Here is a 21,204-nt window from a genome sequence, read left to right as displayed (position 1 = left end):
AAAACAAATTGGAATTGATGGAAAGGCATGGGGTTCATGCAATTAATCATCAAAATCAAACCGTGAAACATCTTGCTATTTACTGGTAAAAACAAATTATGCATATTTTTTAATCGTGGAGTCATTTAAAGACTGAAAATTCAAGTGTAAAATTAAGAATGTTAGCGCTGGATATTTTCTCATTGAAAACGTTGCAGGGTGTATTAAAACAGTTGTTTAATGATTTTTTCCATTTATCATATTAGAAATGGACTCACTCTTGGTACAAAACGTATACAGAGGCTTTAAGTTTCTGACGGCAAATACTTTCACATCATCCTTTAAGTGGCTGTGGTGCACAGTTTTCAATGTGCATGTTTTGGCCAATCCACGAATACTGTGGGCGGAATACATTTGTGGATAATGTTCGATGACGTTCCCATTTTTGCGCAGCCGCAACCCAGGAGAAGAAGATGGTGCTTATCAAGGAATAGTAAGTGCTAAAATCATATTTCGTCGCCTGTAGTCTAATGTTGTATTATTTAAATGTACATATTCCTGAATGGTGAATTATATATGTGTCGACTAACGTAGGCGTTTGATAATGTAGGCAGTTGTGTGAGTGTTAGGTGGATCAGGATTTGGGATTGACACACGCCGGTGTTGGGCCTTGCCAGGGTATATATAAGCTATATCACTAGCTGAGTGTCGGCCTGTGCTACTAGCTTTTCAGTGATAACACTGCTGCTGGCTTGACAGAACCTGCTGAGAAGTAGCAAGTAGCTTTGCTGCCAGCTTGACAGAACCTGCTGAGAAGTAGCCAACTGAGACTCCTTTATATGTAGTTTGTTTTACAGCATTTGATGTGCTTGTAAATATGGTGCCATACGTCTTTGGTTTTAATAGGGGACAGAGTATCAGGCAGGCTCTAACTTTACTTTAGCCATTTCCACCGGAATTAGCTGGCTGCCTAGCACTGAGGAGCTGTGCTATTCAGACAATACATTTTCAACCCAGTGGCGTTATCAATGATGCATCTCTAACAAATCATATAATTTATAGCGAGTGGATACGTTGCTTATTAATGTATCAAACAGTACGTGTGTGTATGGTGTGTATCATTCAAATAACGCATTAATTCAAAAGGTCGCATTTAGGTAGCTAGTTTGTCTACAGTGTGGCACTTGGCTTCGATTAATTAGCTACTAGACTAGCTAGCGAGCAACGACATCTTTGGCTGTTCGTGTCACGGGCGTTGCCAGTGACACTGACCGCTAGCCTAGCTTTAACATAGCTAACAGCTAACTTCCCGTGACGTTACCTTACTTAGCGGCTAACGCAAGCACCATTACACCGATAAGCTAATTACAAATTATAGCCAGCTAGTACTGCCTCTTTTAGCTAGGCATTTATATTTAGACAAAGTGTGAGCGTACGCAGCTCGCACCCGTGTTTTTGACGAGACATGCAACTCTTGAAAGAGTGGATCCTCGCATGAGATGTACAGTATAACTAAATGAGTTGGGATTCAGGCTGGCTAACTAGTTTACAGTAGCTAGCAGCCAGCGTTAGCGTTATGTTAACCAGCTAGCTTGTGATTACTTTATTTTAGGCAGAGGTAGGCTACCTTAGCTCTTCCATTATTTCAACCACATAGCACGTCATTTGATCTAAAACTTGGCAGCTCAGTCAACGAATGCGGTTTGCTCCATTAGTTAGCTAGTGATCTCGTGGTTTCCAATGACTTGAGGGATCTTGGATCACTGATTTGTGTTATCACATTTTCAATAACATTAGTTTGGTACTCACTATACAGCCTTACATAGTTGTCTAGTTGACCGAGATAAAACAATTATGTTGGGTAGGAGAATGCCTCTATATTGCCTTCTGTGTTTTTCTTTGCCCTGCTGTCTAGGTACAGGTAGTGTGAATGTAGTTATTTACATCCCAGGATTTGGCCGATTATTATTAGAATTTGTTCACCCTTATTATCAATCCAGGTAGTTGGTGTGGGACAACGGATGTGTAGAACACAGAAGAAACACAAGTGATGCCTTATGCAGTTCACTAGATAATGGTTTGAACTGTTTTGTTTTGGTATTATTGAAGGTGACTCTTGGTCTGGCGTAAGTCAGTAGTGACATTCAAGGAGGTTCCATCCTATACATTTTCCAGAAGAATCTAAATTGATTTAACTTGTTTCTTCCCCCGTTCCCGTTTTGTCTCTTATCTTTATTTTTTATCTTCCTTTCTATCTATATATCCTCATCAAGTCGTGTGGTCTTACCGTGCTCTGTGGAAGAGGTGAGTGTTCCTCTCCATTACTCCAATTCACTACACTGGCTACCAGTTTTTCTGCCCATTTATTTTATATTAAAAGAAGAAGAAATCTTTGACTTTCCGTGTTGTTCTGACTTGCATTCACGTACATTTCTTCAGTCAGGAAATTAATTTAGATTTTTTTGACACCACATGAATGCAGTATAATTTAACTAGAGATTGTGTGTAGGGATGAGTATTGATAAGATTTTAACAATTCGATTCCGTATAAATTCCTGCTTATAGATTTGATTCCTAATCAATTCTCTTATAAATTCTTATAGGGCAAAGAGGGGGAAAAAGAGCACAAACGTGTTTATTTACATACATTTTCTTTTATATAATTTTCTATAATGCTGCACACCATATACAGTATGTACACATACACATTGAAATGTTTCCTTTGCTCTTCATCTACACTTCAATTAGCTACGCTAGCTTAGCTATTGAATCTTCCATTTTCAGCCAAGGTCAAATCATATAAAATGTCAAACATCGGCCATTCTGTTAAACAATTAAAATGCTAAGTTCAATAATGGATTACAAATCGCTATTCTCAGTTTAATAATGGGTTAACACAACAACGCAAATTTTAGCTGATAACACACGCCCTTCGATAATTAACGTGAAGTGATCATTAATGGGAGATGAATGCCGGAGTTAAAATGTATGCTTCAAACATAACTTGATCGACTATACACAATAAAGGCAAGTTTAGCTCTTCCTTGGATAGTTAGAGATGAAGCGCGAACGTTAGCTGCGCTGCATAATGCATCGAACACATGACATCCCAGTAACTTCATTCCATGCTGTGTGTTCAAATGCTTCTTCATATTTGTTGTATTTCCTCCCTTCGATGAAATACTTTTTACACGCGTTACAAGTGGCGTTGTTCAACCAAACTTAAGAACGCTTCTGCCTAGTTGCCATGTTTTCTGCAGTGTGAAACTATAAAACTTTGCACAAGCGCAACAGCAAAGAGATCCGTTAACAGAATCATTAAAGAATTTGGCTGACGATTCCAAGGAATTGGTTCACTGGGAACCGGTTCTAAACAAGAACCAGTTCTCAATACCCATCGCTATTTCGTGTGCGGTGATGATGCTTTTTACGTCCATCAGAGCACCAGAGGGCAACTATTTAAATCAACAGCGCAGGCATTTAAGTGGCAGGGGCACCAAAATATGCGTTCTGATTCGGTCTAGCACAGGCGTTTCAAACTTAACAGGGGCCAGTTGTTCAAAAAGTTTAATCTGGATCAGAATGATCTGGATTTTGAAATTGTGTTTTGCTATCCAGGATCAGGTAATCCAATTTACATTTGTAGTGGTTTTTCAAAGCAACATTGGATTGAATCACCCTTTATCGGCGGACGGGACGATATTATCGGCGGGACGATAATCGGCGGACGGGACGATATTATCGGCGGGTGAGCCGATATTTTTGGCCGGTATTGGCATTTATAATGGCTGGTAACGTTTTTTTATTTTAAAGAACAAAAATGAACAAACACAAGATTCTTACATTCTGATATCATATATATATATATATATATATTAGACACAGATAAATTAGTATTAACTACAGCTGTGAAAAATAACGCGTTATGATTACATTACAGGATTAATTCGTTATTTTTGTTTAACGCATTTAACGTAATATAACCACAATTCCACCCAATCTGCAACTTCTGGATGAGAAGTTTGTGTTCCAAAAAAACTAAGATGGAACATCCAATAAAATATAATAGTGATATGCACACTCTGGGAATACGTTATCGCTCTGCATAAGAGCGTCTGCTAAATGACAATGTTATAGTTTCACCGAAGCAATACCAGCCTAAAGTAATCTATATTACCTCAACGCGAAGCATGCGTTGGTCGGCGAGGGGAGTTCAAGTAGAATGCGCCAAACCACCCTCACTGAACAGTGTAGGGCCCTCACTGAGTCTGCCTGTGACAAGGTGACTAGCACAGTTGCCAAATATATTGCAAAAAGCTGTAGACCAATTGATATTGTTGAGGACGAGGGGTTCACCAAAGTTTTGCGAGGGACGGGTGACTTGAGCATCAAGGTAGGCCTACTGCAAAATCAAACACGCACACTAATGACAACAATTCAGAAAATCGGTAATAGCCTATGTAATTATGATTAATCCACAGAAACTTGTGATTAATTTGATTAAACATTTTAATCATTTCACAGCCCTAGTATTAACACATTTTTATGAAAATGGACACAACACCTTTCAACCATGTTATGTGTTGGCGTTGCATAGTTTGTCCACCAGAGGGCACTCTACAATGTTCCTGTTCAAAGAACTTAAAAGATCCCATGACATGCTGTTTTTGGATGCTTTTATATAGGCCTTAGCAGGGACAGACTGGGAGTAAAAATAGGCCCTGGACTTTGATCCAGACCAGCCTACCAGAACCGGTCCCGTATACGCCACCACAGCGAGCGCCCTGCTAATGCATGCAAATTCTGTGTCTTATGTGATGCTTTGGGACTTCCATGCTTAATGCGAGTGCTCGCATAGCCTTTTGTACAATTGGTAAAACATTGTTTAGGGAAGGTAATTACGTTTACGTTTCTTAACCTGGTTTTCCATCTTTATATTGTCTCTGTGGCTAACTTTCGATCTGTCAGTGACACTGTTGTGTATAAGTGGCACTAAGGGCTGCTTAGACATTCATTTGGAATAGACCAACCGGCCTGGGGGAAAGGGGGGCCGACGGCCGTCCCGGCGGCCCTCCGGCCCTAAAGTGCTTCGGCCCATCTGGAATTCTCCCGATGGCCAGTCCGCTACTGGGCCTTAGTGGTCCCCTAATACTGTATCTGAAGTCTCTTTCCCGAAATTCAGCCTTGGTGCAGAATTACAGCCACTACGAGCAGTCCCACAATGAGCTTTCCTCAGGACATGCCTTTTCTGTGTCTGTAGCTTTTAAATGCCCTGAGGAAGAAAGAGGCAAGGCTAACTGCCATGCTTCGGTCGTTTGCAAGCCATGATGTCTTGAGGAAAAAACAATATTGCGCTTGCACAGTCGTAGCTCATTTTCTCATTGGTGAGCCAAATTCTCTGTGCGGGCAAAGCAGAGAAAGGGGAGGTAACCTTCCTCCTTATGACGACATAAGGAGAGGATTTTCCAAACGAACGCACCTATTACTATAAACAGGACGCAATGCTTTTTTAGTCCCATACTGTGACGTTTGAGAACCTAAAACTCTGTTTAAGCTAGTGCACACGCAAACACAAAAACTGACTTTTCAGGAATCTCCACTTTGGCCGGAGTTTTTAGAAATGAAAGTTTTCCGTGATAAAACCTCAGTTTTTGTGTAAATGAAAGGCCAAATCACATGAAAATATATGCGTTTTTCTTCCGTGTAAACTGGGCCTAAATGTCAATGTAAAATGTGTACATTAGCCATTCGTACCCCAGTTTGAAAACCGATGGTCTAGTACAGGTCATATAGCAGGGCTCTACAGTGCGCCCATTTTACTCGCATATGCGAGTAAAAATTTGTGCGAGCGTGGAAAAATATTTTGACGCACAGGTGCGAGCGAGTTTTAACCATAATACAAATTTTTTTAGCCTATTGCAGCTGTCAGTTACGTGAAAAGAGATGATGGAACCCAAAAATGCCCTAACCATTATTTGCAATGGGAAACATTGTAAACGTTGTAAACTGAGCTATCATCGCAGCACGTCCAGTCTGAAATACCACTTGATGGCCAAGCACACAGCTGATGCAAATTCTCTGCCCCCTCGTCAAAGCCAGGCAATTGCAATGTTGTTTTCAATTAAAAAAAATATTTGCACGAAGCAATCCGAACCACTTTTCCAAAAAGAACAAAAAGAAATCAAGGGATATTTAGAATAGATAAAATGTGCAATTAGTTGTGATTAATCGCGAGTTAACTATGACATTAATGCGATCAATCGCAATTAAATATTTTAATCGTTTGACAGCACTACAAAATATATATACGAGTTCAACAATAGAAACTTAAACGATACTTCCGTGACCAAATTTACTCCCTAACTGAGTCATTTATATTTATATCTAGCAGACGCTCTTATCCTGAGCGCCGTACAGTAAGTACAGGGAAATTCTCCCAGAGGCAAGTAGGGTGAAGTGCCTTGCCCAAGGACACAACGTCCTTTGGCACGGCCGGCAATCGAACCAACAACCTTATGATTCACAGCCCAACTCCCTAACCGCTCAGCCATCTGAGTCCCCTTCTGTTCTGCCGCAAGCCATGCTGAAAACCAAGAGCGCAGTTGTGACTCTACATGAACACCGGTGCGAAAACATAAAACCACATTTCCCGAAAATGAGTAGTTTGAACCCATCCACCACAGAGGACCTAATTCGGATCAGTACAGAGGCGCCGTCCCTGGAAATGTTTGATGCCTGTAAATGTGCTGTAAGTGTCTGTCAGATGGAAATAGATAAAGACGCCCATGCTACAAAGCTCAGTTTGAAACTGTTACAATGAATACAAAAAAGTAGGGCTGTCTCCGACTAAGATTTTTCTTTGGTCGATCAAGACTCGACTAAACACTTCTAAAAATCGACTAATTGAAATTTGAAACGTTTTTTTTTTTTCTTCTCTATAAATGTCACAATGTTTTTCATCAAACCCTTTTGTGTGATGTTTTACCTCAATGTTTAAGAGATCATATGAAAGAAATACATACGTAAAAATGGAGATTGACAATTACACAAACAAATGTACAAACATTTTCCCGATGTGATGTTTCAATGTAGCTGCTGGACATTCCAGATTCAGCCGCTATTAAATAAGGTATTAATTAATAATAAGTGTCGTGTGACCAGTCCTGTGGTTACCGAATGCCAATATAATACAAAATCCCTATTTGGCTATTATGTATTCTCTTACAATGTACTACAAATAAAAAATATTGTTTGTTTAACATGCAAATGATCAGAGCACGCTGATCACTGCCTGAAAAGTGCAGCATGCAAACTTGCGTAGAAGCCGACTGGGGAACAGTGCAACAGAGAAATATTTTGTTGTCTTGGCCGGAGAAGATGTTATTCGATTTGGATGTGATTCTTATAATAGGCATATTCATTTTTCAACCCAGCGCGTTAGCATGAGCGAAGTAGGCCAACTTACGGTTTTCAGGTGGTAGGCTACATCATATTCGAGGTCGAACTATGAAAAATAAACCATTGTTGGCAGAGTTTGCATTCAGTTTTGAATCACCCGGTACTTTGTAAATGTACTTTAATGAAATTCTGCATACCACAGATTTCTTAGCCATTTCGACTAATAACACCGACAAAGTAGGCTATGGCAGAGTTTGTAGTTCGGCAGCCAATTGTTGGTGCCGTGTGCAAACATTCAAAGCCAGATTAACGAAAGGGAAAACAGTAATACCCTTTCCTTTTAAATTATATATTTAGTTTTTAGTCTTAAATAATGTATTCTACAATTTCTGTAGATTTTTTTTAATTCAACAATGGTGACACAAGCGGGAATCAGATCTCACACTGCCATAAGGCAGCCCGACCAGAAAATTGACTAGTCGACATGAGTGGGGACAGCCCTACAAAAAAGTAATAAATGAATATGTAATTAATAAATAAGTAACCAATACTGTTTCCCATTAATTTAGTGTAATTCATACAATAGTCTAAAAATTATGCTAAGTTTTTAAAAACAGAATCTGACTGTGCCTCTAAAGTTTTTCACTTGGGGGCACATGTGCTCCAGATCAACAAAACATTTTTTTTTTTTTTTTTTTTTTTTTTTTTTTTTGCGTAGAGCCCTATATAGGTACTGGCCATATTAGCACAGGGTTTTGGTACCCAACCCTAGTCGGCATTGGAAGATGTTATCAGACTATATAATATAGTCTTAACTGTAGAACATACATGTGGATATTGGTGAGCCTACATGGATGTTATCAAATGTACTGGAGATAAGCAGCCATCTGCACACTGAGTTAACATCAGGGTCAAAGATGATAATTGAAAGATGTCTCTGTATTGAGTTCTATTTGGCCATTCTTTGTTTGTTTATTCTCTTTGTAGTACCAAGTGGGACAGCTGTACTCAGTGGCCGAGGCCAGCAAAAATGAGACTGGGGGAGGAGAAGGAATTGAGGTGCTGAAAAATGAACCATATGAAAAGGAGGGAGAAAAGGGACAGTACACACACAAAATTTACCATCTGAAGAGGTAGGCATCACTCAACTGCTACCTTCCCATTCTCTTTCATTTTATGTTTCCTCACATTAGATTCACTTTTCACTCTTCCATTGGACATTGGTACCTGAATCGATAAACTTTCTCTGATTCTCTCCAGTAAAGTCCCTGCCTTTGTTAAGATGATTGCACCAGAAGGAGCACTAGTTTTCCATGAAAAAGCCTGGAACGCCTATCCTTACTGTCGCACTAGTGAGTCCTACCTCAGCACCCACCACAGTAAACACCTCTGATAACATTGTATAGCCTAACACAGCTCTCTGTACTGAAAATAAATAAACAGCTTGAGCATTAATGAATTTGTTTTGAGAATACCATGTTGTCTAAAGTGCATGTGTCAATAAAAATTGACACATGCACAACGAATGTTTGTGTTTCTTTTGTTTCATGTCTGTGCCATCAACAGTTGTGACGGTGAGTAGTGTGAAAATATGCTCACTTAAGAATTATTGTTCATGCACAATAGGTTTTTTAGGCTTAATTTTGAAACTGGAAAGATTCTGTGGTCATATAAAAGGAACTGCATGTCATTCCTGTATGTCACTTCCATAGCAAGCAAACAATACCGTTTTATAGTTGTCCTGTTCTACCAGCAGCATCAAATACACCTCAAACCTCTCATTTATTAATTGGATTACCTGTGGGGTTTAAATAGGTCTCTTGGGACTCTCCATTCATGGCCTTCACTGTTTCAGAGGCTCCAGGATGGCTTGACAGACAGCATCGGTGCTGGCAGTCTGTCCCCTACCCACCACCCCACCCCACCCTACCCAAGTCAATATTCAATCCAGAGAATGAGAATTAAATATTGAAAACAAACATTACAAGATACATTGTTTTGTACTTCAGCAACGTTTGAAGCTGTATTCATTACTTTTTTCCCACTTCCGTTTTCTTCTCCCTTAGAATGAGTACATGAAAGATGACTTCATGATCAAGATTGAGACGTGGCACAAACCTGACATGGGGACACTAGAAAATGTGAGTCCAGCAAACTGGCATCACAGACTAGACATGTGCACTGAATTAATAGACAAACCTCTGCAACACGTTTAAAAAAATAAATAATATTCTGTCTTTTTCTTTCCTGTCCCTGTGGGTCAGATTCATGACCTGGACGAGCCTACATGGAAGACTGTGGAGGTCGTCCCGATAGATATTGCAGACAAAGAACAAGTGGCACCCGAGGTGAGTGTAAAAAGTTCCCCCTCTTTATTTATAAACTCAGTCTACAATTTCAACTGCTTTTATTTTGAGCAAACTTAATATGTAAAAATGTGTATGTGGGGGGGGGCTTAAGTCAGAATCTGGTGTGGTCACCAGAGTAGGAGTTAGCTAGCTGTGTGTTGCGATAGTAGGTTAGGGTTTTAGGTTTTATTAGGAAGGTAACCAAGGCATACACAGCTTGTGGCAAGTAGAACAAACTACCTCTCAAAAGTAAGAACCTACAGGCCTTGTCCTCCATTGATCTTGTGGTGAGGGGACATTCCCAGGCTGTTACTTAGCTGAAGGAGTTGGCTAGGATCATCAACATTTAGTGCCCATAGAGATGGCCAGAAAAAGAGGAAGACGGAGTAAAACCAGAAGAAGTGCTAGATAATTTAATAAGAGTTTGTCTCGGAATAAAAAAATGAAATTGAATATTACAAATTAGTGTCGGTGTATTTTGATCTTCCAAATTTAATTTGACTCTGTCCATATAGGGGTGGGCCAGGAATGTCAGGGGGTTGGTGGCAATGTAAGTATATGGATATTTGCCACGGGGTGAGGGCTTCAATTACCTCTTTTTTTTACCATACATGTGTTTGCATCCCTGACACTGAAAACAATGGTTTAAATTACAAGTCGAATATGATGTACCACTTGAAAACCGTAAGTTGGCAAGTTGATCATTATTTTACTATTGCAAGTTAGGAACTACTTTAAGCCTTAAGATGTTTTATGAAAACGACCTCTGGGCTCTTTGCTGGCCATGGCAAAACACTAATGTTCCTATCTGCAGGAATTCATGCACAGAACGAAGCAGTATTGCTGGTGGCATTGTCATGCTGGAGGGTCATGTAGGGTGGGAAGGGTACCACATGAGGGAGGAGGATGTGTTCCCTGTAACGCACAGCGTTGAGATTGCCTGTAATGACAACTAGCTCAGTCCAATGATGCTGTGACACACCATCCCAGACCATATCCAGGGCTTGAAATTGCGACCATTGTGGATGCATATGCTCCCAAAATGGTCTGTGCAACCTCGTCTCGTCTCGTCTCGTCTCGTCATCTTCCGCTTGTCCGGGGATCGGGTCGCGGGGGCAACGACCTAAGCAGGGAGGCCCAGGCTTCCCTCTCCCCGGCCACTTCCACCACCTCTTCCTGGGGGACCCCGAGGCGTTCCCAGGCCAGCCGAGTGACATAGTCCCTCCAGCGTGTCCTGGGTCTTCCCCGGGGCCTCTTCCCAGTGGGACGTGCCCGGAACACCTCACCAGGGAGGCGTCCAGGAGGCATCCTAATCAGATGCCCGAGCCACCTCAGCTGGCTCCTCTCGACGCGGAGGAGCAGCGGTTCTACTCTGAGCCCCTCCCGGATGACCGAGCTTCTCACCCTATCTCTAAGGGAGAGCCCGGACACCCTGCGGAGAAAGCTCATTTCGGCCGCTTGTATTCGCGATCTCGTTCTTTCGGTCACTACCCATAGTTCGTGACCATAGGTGAGGGTAGGAACGTAGATCGACTGGTAAATAGAGAGCTTCGCCTTTCGACTCAGCTCCTTCTTCACCACGACGGACCGATGCAGAGCCCGCATCACTGCGGACGCCGCACCGATCCGCCTGTCGACCTCGCGCTCCATTCTTCCCTCACTCGTGAACAAGACCCCGAGATACTTGAACTCCTCCACTTGGTTCAGGATCTCCTCCCCGACCCGGAGATGGCACTCCACCCTTTTCCGGTCGATAACCATGGCCTCAGATTTGGAGGTGCTGATTCGCATCCCAGCCGCTTCACATTCGGTTGCGAACCGCTCCAGTGAGAGCTGAAGGTCACGGCCCGATGAAGCCAAAAGGACCACATCATCTGCAAAAAGCAGCGACCCGATCTTGAGGTCACCAAACCGGACCCCCTCAACACCCTGGCTGCGCCTAGAAATCCTGTCCATATAGGTAATGAACAGAATCGGTGACATAGGGCAGCCCTGGCGGAGTCCAACCCTCACCGGAAACAAGTTCGACTTACTACCGGCAATGCGGACCAAACTCTGGCACCGGTCGTACAGGGACCGGACAGCCCCGATCAGGGAATCCGGTACCCCGTGCTCTCGGAGCACCCCCCACATGAGCCCCCGAGGGACACGGTCGAACGCCTTTTCCAAATCCACAAAACATGTGTAGACTGGTTGGGCGAACTCCCATGTACCCTCCAGGACTCCGCGGAGGGTATAGAGCTGGTCCACTGTTCCACGGCCAGGACGAAAACCACATTGCTCCTCCTGAATCCGAGGTTCGACAATCCGGCGGACCCTCCTCTCCAGGACCCCCGAATAGACTTTCCCAGGGAGGCTGAGGAGTGTGATCCCCCTAAAGTTGGAGCACACCCTCCGGTCCCCCTTTTTAAAGAGGGGAACCACCACCCCGGTCTGCCAGTCCAGAGGCACTGTGCCCGATGTCCACGCGATGTTGCAGAGTCGTGTCAACCAAGACAGCCCTACAACATCCAGAGCCTTAAGGAACTCCGGGCGGACCTCGTCCACCCCAGGGGCCCTGCCACCGCGGAGCTTTTCAACCACCTCGGCGACCTCGGCCCCAGAGATAGGAGGGCCCCCCCCGATGTCCCCAGACTCTGCCTCCACGTCGGAAAACGTGTTGGTGGAATTAAGGAGGTCTTCAAAGTATTCCTTCCACCGATCCAGGACGTCCCCCGTCGAAGTCAGCAGCGCACCGTCCCCACCGTATACAGTGTTGACAGAGCACTGCTTCCCCCTCCTGAGTCGCCGGATGGTGGTCCAGAACCTTTTTGAAGCCGTTCGGAAGTCATTCTCCATGGCCTCGCCGAACTCCTCCCATGCCCGGGTTTTTGCCTCCGCGACCGCCAGAGCCGCGTTCCGCTTGGCCTGCCGGTACACATCAGCTGCCTCAGGAGTCCTACCAGCCAATAAAGCCCGATAGGCCTCCTTCTTCAGCTTGACGGCATCCCTCACCTCCGGAGTCCACCACCGGGTCCGAGGGTTACCGCCGCGACATGCACCGACCGCCTTGCGGCCGCAGCTCCGGTCAGCCGCTTCAACAATGGAGGCCCGGAACATGGCCCATTCGGACTCAATGTCCCCGGCCCCCCCCGAGACATGATCGAAGCTCTCCCGGAGGTGGGAGTTGAAGCTCCTTCTGACAGAGGGTTCCGCCAGCCGTTCCCAGCAGACCCTCACATTACGTTTGGGCCTGCCAGGCCTGACCGGCGTCCTCCCCCACCATCGGAGCCAACTCACCACCAGGTGGTGATCAGTTGACAGCTCCGCCCCTCTCCTCACCCGAGTGTCCAAGACATGCGGCCTCAAGGCCGACGACACGACTACGAAGTCGATCATCGAACTGAGACCTCGGGTGTCCTGGTGCCAGGTGCACATATGGACACCCTTATGCTTGAACATGGTGTTCGTTATGGACAAGCCGTGTTTAGCACAGAAGTCCAACAACAGAACACCACTCGGGTTCAGATCGGGGGGGCCGTTCCTCCCAATCACGCCCCTCCAGGTCTCACTGTCATTGCCCACATGAGCATTGAAGTCCCCCAGGAGGACGAGGGAATCCCCGGGAGGAGCGCTTTCCAGCACCCCCTCCAGAGACTCCAAAAAGGGTGGGTACTCTGAGCTGCCGTTTGGTGCATAAGCACAAACGACAGTGAGGACCCGTCCCCCCACCCGAAGGCGGAGGGAGGCTACCCTCTCATCCACCGGGGTGAACCCCAATGTACAGGCACCGAACCTGGGGTGACAAGTATTCCCACCCCAGCTCGACGCCTCTCACCAAGGGCAACTCCAGAGTGGAAGAGAGTCCAGCCCCTCTCAAGGAGACTGGTTCCGGAGCCCGTGCTGTGCGTCGAGGCGAGGCCGATTATATCTAGCCGGAAACTCTCTACCTCGCGCACCAGCTCAGGCTCCTTTCCCGCCAGCGAGGTGACGTTCCACGTCCCTAAAGCTAGCTTCTGCAGCCGAGGATCAGACCGCCAAGGCCCCCGCCTTCGGCCGCCGTCCGTCTCACACTGCACCCGACCCCCATGACCCCTCCTGCGGATGGTGAGCCCACTGGAAGAGGGTCCCACGTTGTCTCTTCGGGCTGTGCCCGACCGGGCCCCATGGGAAAAGGCCCGGCCACCAGGCGCTCGCCATCGAGCCCCACCCCCGGGCCTGGCTCCAGGGGGGGGCCCCGGTGACCCGCTTCCGGGCAGGGGCAACTGGGAACCATTGTTGTGTTTCTTCATGGTTGGTTTTTTGAGCCAAGCTTTGTCTGGTCTTTCACCTGGAACCTGTTTGCCTTGGGAGACCCTACCAGGGGCATAAAGCCCCCGACAACATAGCTTCCAGGATCACTAGGACACGCAAACCCCTCCACCGCGGTAAGGTGGTGACTCACGGAGGGGAGTCTGTGCAACCTCAAAATATATTTAAGAGCATTTGTGCAAGTGTAATAATCGTTACCTGTTTTAATTTCGTACAAAATTCTCGCTAATTATCCTGCTACACAGTCCATGCCTGTTGTGAGCTGATAGCAACCGGTCCACTGTTCTATCCAAACTAATTTAACTTCATCTTTACGTTCTAAACTTAAATGCAGATTTTAGATTGGTTAAGATTATCCTTCAGTCATTCCTTGTCACGTGACTAGGCGCTAAATAGCGTGCAAAATAAATCCAGGGCTCAAGTCCCCATTCTTTACCTGTCCCGCAGGTGTGATACTCGAATGTACCGATCCTGTGCAGGTGTTGTTACATGTGGTCTGCCACTGCAAGGACCATCAAGTGTCTCCCTATAGTGCTTTTTTAGGCGTCTCACTGTACGGACATTGCAATTTATTGGCCTGGCCACATCTGCAATCCTCATGCAGATGAGCAGGGGCCCTGGCCCCATCTTCCTTATGATGACTTTCGGAGTCTGGACACTGACTCTGACATCTGTCTACTAAGTTTGTATAACAGTGACATTAATTGCCTATCGTTTGTAAGCCGTTGATGTCTTATTGACATCTTTTGTTCCACTGGTGCATTCATATTAATTCTTCATGGTGAACAAGCATGCAAAACTTAGTAAAAACTTTGAACGTGGTTTCCGCTATATTTGTTTTGTGTCGGCACGCAACTACAAAATTATTGGCGCCTTTGCGTTAGATTTTTATGAAACTAGTGCACTGTGCCCGTGAAGATGTCACTGACGTGCAAAAATTTTGAAATTATAGTGCAGTGCCTGTGATGCAGCTGGTGATTTGTTTTTCCTCTGGCATTTTTCATCACAATTGACCTATCACTAAAACCGCGGCCCCATGTCTATTTTACATTTGTGAATTGCTAGAAGACTGATTCTCAATTCATATGTAAATTGATTTTTTCCCCCCACCCCTACTAAACACGCACTTGTTTTGGGAGTACAACGCTACTTAAAGATATGTTGGATCAGATGTTAGTTTATTTCCTGCAGGAATGACACTTATTGCCTTCGGCAAGCACAAACCATTGTTAACTCACATATATATTTATTATTATTGTTTATTTTCGCGCCCCAAAGGCTCACTCAATATTTGGACTACATAGACAAAGTCGATGTCAAAAGGTTCGTCTTGGTCACGATTGCGTTGGTTCTATTGGGATTTATGTTCTGTTGCACGGTTTAGGTTTTAATAACGTTTTTGTGGCAAAAGTGAAGCTAACGGTGGCTAACTTGCTAGCCACAGTCACTGACGCTACTGACGTCACTAACATCACGAAATATCGCGTGACTACCTCTAGCAGATCATTAGTTTAGCAGCTCGTTAACTTCTGGGAGATAGCTAGGCTGACTGCTTTACTGCAAGGGAGCTGCAGAAACACCACAAGCAAAGAGGCCAGGGTGATAACTATTTACTCATTTTATGAAATGTACAATATAAGCTGATATAAGAAAGTAGTTACATCTACTTTCGGAAACAGTAGTCTACTATTTCACTGAAGCTTTAGCATCATGACATTAGCCTCTGTTGCCCGGGCAACACATACTACAGCGGTCTATGATGCATCTGTTTTGAATCGTTAAAATAAACATTCCTCACAAATACATTTTTATTTAAACATTGTTGTAGGATTTATTATGACATTAGATTACAAGTAAACAATTTGTTGGTGAAATTATCATTACCTGTGGTTTCAAACCAGTGTAACGCTGTAGCCTAGTCCTGTAGCTAAAAAACATCTCCACAGCTGTTTACAGTACAAGTAGGAAGTCAAACGGCGGCACATGTTTGGCACTACCCTTACCTCGTAGTGGTCCTGTATTGCCCGCGATACAGAAATGCTGCGCCCCCCCTCCCTCAGTGAGAACACACTCAATTAAAAACTTTTTTTTTTTGACAGCTACACATATGATACCTCGTTGGAAAGCTACGATTCTTGTGCTTCCATTGAAATAAACCAATTCAAGCTCAATTTGCAACAGAAAGTATCGTCAACGTCTTTGTCCGGTGACCGTTCCTTCAATAATGCCAGAGAAAAAAGTTGTACTTACCTACGATTACTTAGGAATGTTCCAGGTATGCATACAACTCATCAAAACCCCATCTGCTTACATTCCCTAGGGTCTAAAGCAGTGGTTCTCAAACTGTGGTACGCGTACCACTGGTGAAATAAAAATAAATATTGGCTCGCGCTACTACCTGACGGTTCTCGGGTAGTGGCGCATGCAAACATCCACGATAGTTGCTCCGCAAACTGTGTAGCTTCATAGAGCAGGGCTTCAGACTGCAACCAAATGGTTGCATTTTGCGACCAGTTTTGAGACAGTGCAAGCATTATTTACAAGCACTCACGCATGTGTGACCTACAAATTTTGAATTTATTGGGTGTGCACAACGTCAGCACACGGTAGCAACGACGCATAGATAAGACGTCCTTGTACAGCGCTATCAGCGAGCCCTCAGCATTAGTAGCTTACCGTAGCTAAAAGTCTTGGAAAGTTTAGGCTATTTTTCACTAGGTTCCTACGAACATGTCTTATGTAATCTGCCAAATTAGTGAGTTTCCCTTCGTTCTTTTGGTGAGCAGTCTCACGAGCCCTTCTCATGGAGCCTAGCAGCTAAATACTTATTTAGCATTAGCGTTGTTAGCTACTGTATCCCTGCCTGTATTTGTGTTGTTGTGCTGTTATAATCAACAAGTATCGTGTCGTGGTATAGGAGGACTGTTCGAAAAGCGCTGCATCATACATTTAAGTTATTTAGCTAAGACTTGCATGTACAGTACGTAATGTCACATTAAATAATGTATTTAAACTCAAGTTTGTGTGGTGCATCGCTGTATATCAGTTGTAAACATTTCAGTAAAAAAACTGACCCATATGCAACCGACGCAAGCAGACACCACAATTTCCCCAGAAATTGTACCCTCTCTACATTAATAATTGCATTGCAGATCGATATAAGGTGTACCCCTAAATTTTCTGCTTGCGCTCCCAAAAAATTTAGTCAGGGGCTACTGTAATCCTAGCAAAAAAAGTTTGCCTTGAGCCCAATAAGGTATACGCTACTGTATATTGTTGGTCATAATGGTGGTACTTGGAGAGTCAAATATTTTCTGAGGTGGTACGGGGTCTAAAGTTTGAGAACCACTGGTCTAAAGTATCAAACCATGTCGAGTAGTTGTCCAAACAATGAATTATATCCACACATAGCCACGATCTTGTTGCTTCATTCTTACGTCTTCCAATTATTTTTTTTCAGTCTCTCACTTACTATCGCTCATAGGAGGAAATGTGGGTCGAGTACAAACACGGGGGTAGTCTTAAAATGGCCGCTACACTCTGACCTTTTCATAGACACCTTGGTTGACCCAATAGGAGCTTCCATGCCCCGGTGACAGCCCTCTAAAGCCAACTAGGTCTGTGTTCAACGTGTTTATTCTTCAGTTTTTGTGTTTCAGTAATACTAATGAGGGATTTAGCTGTTATATATGATAGTTCTAAGTACCACCTTTCATTAGAGATAACAATTCTACCTTTTTATCCTAAGAATTTGACCTTGGTTACAGGGTTCATTCTGGAGTCTCCAAAAGGCCCTTTTAGAAAACGCATGGATGTACTCTTATAAAAACATGTGCCAAATATGAATATATTGTGGTATTGTGTTTGACTTTTGATCTGAATTGGGTAAGGCTTCAACCTGTGGTCCAATGCTGTCTTCCAGCTAATACCTACCACCTCTAGGCATCTTCAGGAATCTGTTTTCAACACAAAATCTAGGCGGAAATAGAAACTTTTACTTTCCTTCTGTTCAAGCTTCTATTACTCAACACCAGTAGGACTGACAGGGGTTCTGACAACAAGGAACATAACTTCAGAGTGTCAGCTTTCAAAAGTCCTTTTACATGCATGAACTCCAAATGGTTCACGAACAGCAGTCAATTTACTTTGGGTATGCTGTTTAGGCGTTTTTAGGCACATATAACAGCCTAAGAGGTTAAATCAAAAGTCTTTCAAAAGGTGAAACTATCTGACTAGTGACTACTAACCTGAACTCCATTGCCACAGCCTAAACTTCAATCTGTATAATTCATTTCAGCCTAGACCGTACAACGTAAGTAACAAGTTCAAGTTAAATTGAATTCAATCAACGCAATCGCTACCAAGACGGTTTAGTAGTAGTTGTAGCCTAAAAATTTACCGGGCTAGCTTCTTTACACAGCAAGGCTATATCGTATTTTGCCTTGTTACTGACAATGATCGCTACCACTGACATTTTTATGAATGAGTGATTTTTCCCTAAATAAATGTCAAGCTTATTTACGTTTTTGGGGGCATATTTTCAGTTAGCAGATGATACTATTTGAATTGTGATTCCATCTGAGATAGCTAGCTACTGCTGGTAACGTCGTTGTTAAAATAAATTTCAAAGGGGGTTCTTTATTAATGAATGAATGCAATACGAGTAGGCTAAATGCCTGAAAATATCATAAGGGAAAAACTTACAATGACGTTTAAGTCATAGAGATTAGGTCCATTTTTACACCGGTCTGCCAAATGTATTTGTTTATATTCAACTATGAGGTTGCTTATCACCATTCCCTCTTGCAGGGGAAATTAGAAGACAATTATTTCATTCTACTCTTCACTCTTAGTATTTTGAGTTGTAAATGAGCAGAAAAAAATATGCTTTTAAATCTATCTAATCTTTATAAATAATAAGTAGGTTATCCATCCATCCATCCATCATCTGCCGCTTGTCCGGGGATCGGGTCGCGGGGGCAGCGACCTAAGCAGGGAGGCCCAGACTTCCCTCTCCCCGGCCACTTCCACCAGCTCTTCCTGGGGGACCCCGAGGCGTTCCCAGGCCAGCCGAGAGACATAGTCCCTCCAGCGTGTCCTGGGTCTTCCCCGGGGCCTCTTCCCAGTGGGACGTGCCCGGAACACCTCACCAGGGAGGCGTCCAGGAGGCATCCTAATCAGATGCCCGAGTCACTTCAGCTGGCTCCTCTCGACGCGGAGGAGCAGCGGTTCTACTCTGAGCCCCTCCCGGATGACCGAGCTTCTCACCCTATCTCTAAGGGAGAGCCCGGACACCCTGCGGAGAAAGCTCATTTCGGCCGCTTGTATTCGCGATCTCGTTCTTTCGGTCACTACCCATAGTTCGTGACCATAGGTGAGGGTAGGAACGTAGATCGACTGGTAAATAGAGAGCTTCGCCTTTCGACTCAGCTCCGTCTTCACCACGACGGACCGATGCAGAGCCCGCATCACTGCGGACGCCGCACCGATCCGCCTGTCGACCTCGCGCTCCATTCTTCCCTCACTCGTGAACAAGACCCCGAGATACTTGAACTCCTCCACTTGGTTCAGGATCTCCTCCCCGACCCGGAGATGGCACTCCACCCTTTTCCGGTCGATAACCATGGCCTCAGATTTGGAGGTGCTGATTCGCATCCCAGCCGCTTCACATTCGGTTGCGAATGAGTGAGAGCTGAAGGTCGCGGCCCGATGAAGCCAACAGGACAACATCATCTGCAAAAAGCAGCGACCCGATCCTGAGGTCACCAAACCGGACCCCCTCAACACCCTGGCTACGCCTAGAAATTCTGTCCATATAGGTAATGAATAGAATCTGTGACATACGGCAGCCCTGGCGGAGTCCAACCCTCACCGGAAACAAGTTCGACTTACTACCGGCAATGCGGACCAAACTCTGGCACCGGTCGTACAGGGACCGGACAGCCCCGATCAGGGAATCCTGTACCCCATACTCTCGGAGCACCCCCCACATGAGCCCCCGAGGGACACGGTCGAACGCCTTTTCAAAATCCACAAAACATGTGTAGACTGGTTGGGCGAACTCCCACGTACCCTCCAGGACTCCGCGGAGGGTATAGAGCTGGTCCACTGTTCCACGGCCAGGACGAAAACCACATTGCTCCTCCTGAATCCGAGGTTCGACAATCCGACCGACCCTCCTCTCCAGGACCCCTGAATAGTATTTCCCAGGGACGCTGAGGAGTGTGATCCCCCTGAAGTTGGAGCACACCTCCGGTCCCCCTTTTTAAAGAGGGGAACCACCACCCCAGTCTGCCAGTCCAGAGGCACTGTCCCCGATGTCCACGCGATGTTGCAGAGTCATGTCAGCCAAGACAGCCCTACAACATCCAGAGCCTTAAGGAACTCCGGGCGGACCTCATCCACCCCAGGGGCCCTGCCACCGCGGAGCTTTTCAACCACCTCGGCGACCTCAGCCCCAGAGATAGAAGGGCCCCCCCTCGATGTCCCCAGACTCTGCCTCCACGTCGGAAAGTGTGTTGGTGGAATTAAGGAGGTCTTCGAAGTATTCCTTCCACCGATCCAGGACGTCACCTGTCGAGGTCAGCAGCGCACCATCTGCACCGTATACAGTGTTGACAGAGCACTGCTTCCCCCCTCCTGAGCCGCCGGATGGTGGTCCAGAACCTTTTTGAAGCCGTTCGGAAGTCATTCTCCATGGCCTCGCCGAACTCCTCCCATGCCCTGGTTTTTGCCTCCGCGACCGCCAAAGCCGCATACCGCTTGGCCTGCTGGTACACATCAGCTGCCTCAGGCTATGCATTTTAATATGAAATATACAGAAATATCAGTTTTCAGAAATTTAATTTAAATACTGACCCCTGCAACCAAAACAAGCAAGCACACCCTACATTTCCCCCAGAAATTGTACCCTCTGGTTGTTTCTTGCTTTCCTCCAGGTATACTCTAGCACTTTTGAGTATCATGTTATTTAATTGTAATTTGTTTAACTACATGCTCTTCTGATTCTACCCATTGGCACTAACACCACGTTCGAAATTATGATGCAAATTTACTTTGCATCACTTTCTTTACAACATTTATTTTTTTATTTTTCCAATTAAACTCATGGATGGTATAGTACTCCGGGAGTTGACGTCACACAATCCCAAAGCCTTTGGCACAATCCAGTGTATCATCATCCATTGTC

At 44.8% G+C, this 21,204-nt stretch overlaps 1 protein-coding gene across 1 annotated transcript in view; it reads left to right on the top strand.

Annotated features, from left to right (window-relative positions):
- Positions 1-354: 354 nt before the first annotated feature.
- LOC146235930 (phosphatidylinositol transfer protein beta isoform-like) overlaps positions 355-21,204 on the top strand; it is a 34,058-nt gene continuing 13,208 nt past the window's right edge. Inside the window, exons 1-7 of the mRNA XM_084686700.1 lie at positions 355-472; positions 2,253-2,283; positions 8,365-8,510; positions 8,638-8,729; positions 8,944-8,951; positions 9,444-9,518; positions 9,642-9,725. Coding sequence (XP_084542826.1) covers positions 453-472; positions 2,253-2,283; positions 8,365-8,510; positions 8,638-8,729; positions 8,944-8,951; positions 9,444-9,518; positions 9,642-9,725 — 456 coding nt within the window. The 5' untranslated portion in view covers positions 355-452. The remainder of the gene's footprint in view (positions 473-2,252; positions 2,284-8,364; positions 8,511-8,637; positions 8,730-8,943; positions 8,952-9,443; positions 9,519-9,641; positions 9,726-21,204) is intronic.

The sequence above is a fragment of the Hypomesus nipponensis genome, chromosome 22 (genome assembly GCF_054491055.1).
Source record: "Hypomesus nipponensis isolate SF chromosome 22, ASM5449105v1, whole genome shotgun sequence".
Lineage (NCBI taxonomy): Eukaryota > Metazoa > Chordata > Actinopteri > Osmeriformes > Osmeridae > Hypomesus > Hypomesus nipponensis.
Note: the sequence above shows the minus strand (reverse complement) of the source record. Positions and strands in the feature narration are given on the sequence as shown.